This window comes from Berghia stephanieae, chromosome 15, assembly GCF_034508935.2.
Source record: "Berghia stephanieae isolate SIO BIC M18660-M18661 chromosome 15, UCSD_Bste_1.3, whole genome shotgun sequence".
Taxonomy (NCBI): domain Eukaryota; kingdom Metazoa; phylum Mollusca; class Gastropoda; order Nudibranchia; family Aeolidiidae; genus Berghia; species Berghia stephanieae.
The window spans coordinates 6709320-6714319 of record NC_088374.1 but is presented as its reverse complement, the minus strand read 5'-3'; the positions used below and the strand labels follow the sequence as shown (position 1 = coordinate 6714319).

Sequence of the window (5000 nt, the reverse complement as noted above, 5' to 3'; positions counted from 1 at the left end):
TGATGATGATGATGATGATGATGATGAATGTTGATGATGATGGTGATGATGATGTTGATGATGATGATGATGATGATGATGATGATGATGATGATGATGATGATGATGATGATGATGGTGATGATGGTGATGATGATGATGGTGACGTTGTTGTTGTTGATGCCGTTTTTACGATGACTACGATGTTACTAGTGTGCATCTGTGCGAGTGTGTCTATGTCAATATTGTATTGTTATAAATGTGTAACCAAATGACAAATTGCCACTTTTTTAGGACAATATTGTTTTGTTTTTTGTTTTTAAGGGTTTTACGGCGCTTGCAACACATTTAGGTTATATCAGCGCCAGTAAAAAGGAAGAAAATGGGATAGTAAAAAGTTCCAGAATTACAATTAAAGCACCCAAGAAAAAGTAAGACAAAGGGGAATTGAGCACAAATAGGGATCAGATGTAGATTCCAAGAGCATACCACCAATGTACTTAGTTTGAAATCACCTACAAGTCTCATCCAGACAGACACACGCACAAAATCCAACAAAGAGGAACACACTCAAATGCTTACATTATACATTCAAAATAAAAATTATAATACATAACAGAGAGACGATTTACAAGGAAAAAATATCATCTCCCAAAACAATAACTATGCATTTGACTGTTTCCCTCCCAGCTAGGATTCCGGCCAGAGCCAGGACAAAACCAAGTAATCTCATTCCGAGACAAAGACAGAAAGCATGTTGGATAACAGATATAAGGGGATAGAAGACACAGTATGTACCTCCCTGTCCGCTATGGGAGGTCAGGATCCCCACCCAGTTTTAGGACAATAAAGATATATTGAAAGTAGTAGAAACATATGTTATAAGTACCCTTTTATACGGTTGTGAAACGTGGAAGCTTGACAAAGAATGTACGAGGAGGTTAGAGGCATTTGAGATGTGAGTGTATAGAAGAATGTTGAGGGTATCATGGACAGACAGGTGTACGAACGAGGAAGTGGAGAAGGTAAGAAAGGGAAGAATATTGATCGATAACATCAGAAAGAGGCAGTTACGGTTTCTGGGACATGTGTGGAGAAGAGACGGAATAGAAAAGTTGGTAACATCTGGGATGATCGAAGGAAAGAGAGCTAGAGGAAGGCAAAGAATAACCTAAGAAAGGCCAAATGTGACTTTAAAAGCAACACAGATTTCATGCGCACCGCATAGGATCGTGATTCGTGGAAACAGTTGACCGGCAACGTGCTCAAGAGCGCAAGCCACGATGGATGATGAAAGATTTATTATTATTATTATAAACAACTATCAGTGTACCTAGTTTGAGATCACCTAGCAGTCTCACCCCAGACACCAGCACAGGTCCCCAAGAAGAGGAATTCACTCAAATGTTTACAAATCGTATGTAAAAAATTAAAAACAAAATAGCAGTACATAACAGAGATGATTTACAATGAAAAATATATTATCTCCCAAAACTATAACTATACATCTGACTGTTTCCCTCCCAGCCAAGTACTCCAGCCAGGGTCAGGACAAAACCAAGTAATATCATTCCCAGACAAAGACAGAAAGCAAACTGGAAAGCAGATACATGGGGATAGAAGACACAACAAGTACCTCCCTGCCCACTATGGGAGGTCAGAAACCCCACGCAGAAAGTAAGGAGGCAATTGGTTCAAATAGGGAACATATATAGATTCCAAAAGCATACTATCAGTGTACTTAGTTTGAGATCACCTAACTGTTTCATCCAGACACCAGCGCTGAATCCCAACAAGATGAGTACACTTTTTTTTTGTTTGTTGCTTTAGGTCTCTTCCAACACAATTGAGGTTATATGAGAGACCGCTGAAACAAAAAAACAAGCAATCTAACAAAAATAGTACAAATGTCAATCAAAATCATAACCTAAAGATATCATAAGCTAAATTATAAATAACCAAGAACAAACAGGCAGAGGATTTACAGGAAAAAAAATATCCCCTGTCAAAAATACAATCACAAACCAAAGAAGCAGGATAGGCTAGTAAAGAGAAGAAGAAACGACATCACTATCGGATCGTACACCCATGCGAACATCATAGGTATATGATTCAAGGGTGATGCTCCCATCCAACCACCCGCATGAGTACACTCAAATGTTTAGAAAACGTGATAGTCAAAGCAAAAACAAAAGATATTACAGTACACAACAGAGAGCCGAATTATAAGGGAAAACCTATCACCTGTCAAAACCAACACTGTACAGATGACTGTCTCCCTCTCAGTCAAGGACTTCAGCAATCGGATTCAATAGTCTGATGTCACGTCGCTCAGCAACGGCAGCCTTCGTGGTTCTAAACAAAGAAAATCGGTACTTTTTATTTTTCATGCTGGCTAGAACTTTTCATAAGTCTTGTGGTCAGAACGTGTAAAAGTCAAAACATGATCAGATTAATAATGGGTTTTTTTCCCTCTGGATACGCTTTCATGCTCGTCGGAGAAATATTTCATAAGGGCGTCCGCCATTGTTCCGATAGTTTAGAGCCAGTTACTAATGGGTCAGTACGAGGGAAGTGACGTTACGAATGTTGAAGCGTATTGCCAGAACAAACTAGGTAATCTCATTCCAAGACAAAGATAGAAAGAAACTCGGAAAACAGAGAATAAAGAGGGATAGAAAACAAGGCAAGTCGTGACCTCCTCTCACCATGGGAGGTCGGAAGACCAACACGCATAAAATTATATTCGTATCTCCGATAGTGTCCACCCCCTCCCCCCCCCCTCAACACACACACACACACACACACACACACACACACACACACACAATAAATGTTTTTTAAAGCAAAAGCACTCTCTCGATGGCAGGGGAACAACTTGAGAAAGGCTGGATGTCAACGAAACTTATTAAAGGGAAGTAACTAGAGAAATAATCTATTTCAAATCTTCTTTGCGTGGTTATCGTTCTTCCGCATGGTGGACTCTTCTGGCGCGACGAAATGGGTAGATATAAATGAAGACAAAGAGCAACCTCCCCCCCCCCCCCCCCCCCCCCCCAATCCGTGTTAGACAAAACTCAATGTTTCAGCACTTTGCATTCCTCAGCATGTTCTTTGTTAATTACACCCTTCCGCCACGGCATCATTTGACACCGTCTCCGAGAAATTCCATGAAGGAAAATAATAATAATAATAATAATAATAATAATAATAATAATAATAATAATAATAATAATAATAATAATAATAATAATAATAAAAATAATAATAATAATAATATCTATCGAACAAGATGTCTGGTTGATGTCAACAGGAATCGCCCGTGTCGTCCTCAGAATATATATGACTAAAATACCAGAAGAATGAAATGTCTCCCGAGTGTAGCTCGGTAGCGCCGCGGTACAGTTTCTCGTCTTGTCATAAAAGTCAAGCAACGATAAGCACAGTGAATTGCTGGATGGGTGTCAAGTTATCGTGGACATTTCTGGTCCTAACGTTGCGTCTTTGGGTAAGAAAATCAAACATGAAAAAAATAATCATCCAGGGCCAGAACAAAACCAAAAAATCTCCTTCTCACCATCAACCTCCTATGTCTCCTTCCAGACCTGCCCAGTCCCACGAACAATTCGTAATAAATAATAACGTGAAGTTGAATGTAAGCTTCAATTTAATTTCAAAAACAGATCAAATGAACGTTTCGGGTTTCCCCTTTATCAACAAAACAGGATGAATGAAACACCACAGATGAATGAGATGATGTGGTAGTGGCGTAGTTACTTAACTACGCCACTACCACATCATCTCATTCATCCTGTTTTGTTGATAAAGGGGAAACCCGAAACGTTCATTTGATCTGTTTTTGTAATTAAATTGAAGCTTACATTCAACTTCACGTTATTATTTATTTCTTCGAGCTTTGAGCCGCAACATTTACACGAAAAATTCGTAGACATCCGATTTTTTGGTCTCCAGCTACAGTTGCATAGGCCTCTTTGACTCAATCAATCTTGTTGAGAAGGAAAGTTTAAGTTCATAAAACTTATATTCAGGAATTTGGAGCATTTTTGGACCATGATTAAAATTAAAATTGAGCTTTATATAGCGCAATATCCACTAAATGTGCTCAAAGCGCTTTACAAGGGGTCCCTGGTCAACAGCAACATTTAACATGTAGGACGGGACATGACGCCTATTAGGCGATATTACAATTTTTCGGACAAAGACAACGCTGTTAACGGCCAGGTACTCATTTTAAACCTGAGTACGGTGAGAAAATGTGAGTAAAGAACGTTCTCCAAGGACTCGACTATGCGCCGAGCGCAAGGCTCGAACCCAGGACCTTCCGATCCGAAAGCGAGTGTCATACCACTAGACCACATAGCCGCAGGAATGATGAGACAAAGACAGGAATAAAATAATATAGGGAGATAGAAGACAAGAGCAGCAATGTTGTATGGACTAGAGACAGCAGCTACAACAAAGAAGCAAGATAAAGAAATTGAGGTGGCAGAAATGAGGATGTTGAGATGGTCACTTGGCTGGACAAGAAAAGATAAAGTGAGAAATGAACGAATTCGAAAGTTGACTGAAGTGAAGAATGTTTTTGTTTTGTTTTTGAGGGTTTTACGGCGCTTGCAACACATTAAGGTCATATCAGCGCCAGTAAAAAGGGAAAAAATGGGATAGTAAAAAGTTCTAGAATTACAATTAAAGCAGACAAAGGGGAATTGGTTCAAAAGGGAACAGATGTAGATTCCAAGAGCACACTATCAGTGTACTTATTGTTTTTGTTTTTAAGGGTTTTACGGCGCTTGCAACACATTTAGGTTATATCAGCGCCAGTAAAAAGGAAGAAAATGGGATAGTAAAAAGTTCTAGAATTACAATTGAAGCATCCAAGAGAAAGTAAGACATAGGGTAACTGGGAACAAATAGGGATCAGATGTAGATTCCAAGAGCATACCACCAATGTACTTAGTTTGAGATCACCTATAAGTCTCATCCGGACACAAGCACAAAAT

At 39.2% G+C, this 5000-nt stretch overlaps 1 protein-coding gene across 1 annotated transcript in view; it reads right to left on the bottom strand.

Annotated features, from left to right (window-relative positions):
• Positions 1–32: 32 nt before the first annotated feature.
• The window catches only part of LOC144960867 (cytoplasmic aconitate hydratase-like), a gene marked incomplete in the record, with an annotated part of 57432 nt that continues 52464 nt past the window's right edge, over positions 33–5000 (bottom strand). The window contains 1 exon segment of the mRNA XM_078894264.1: positions 33–1846. Within this exon segment, the coding sequence (XP_078750390.1) occupies positions 1832–1846 (15 nt within the window).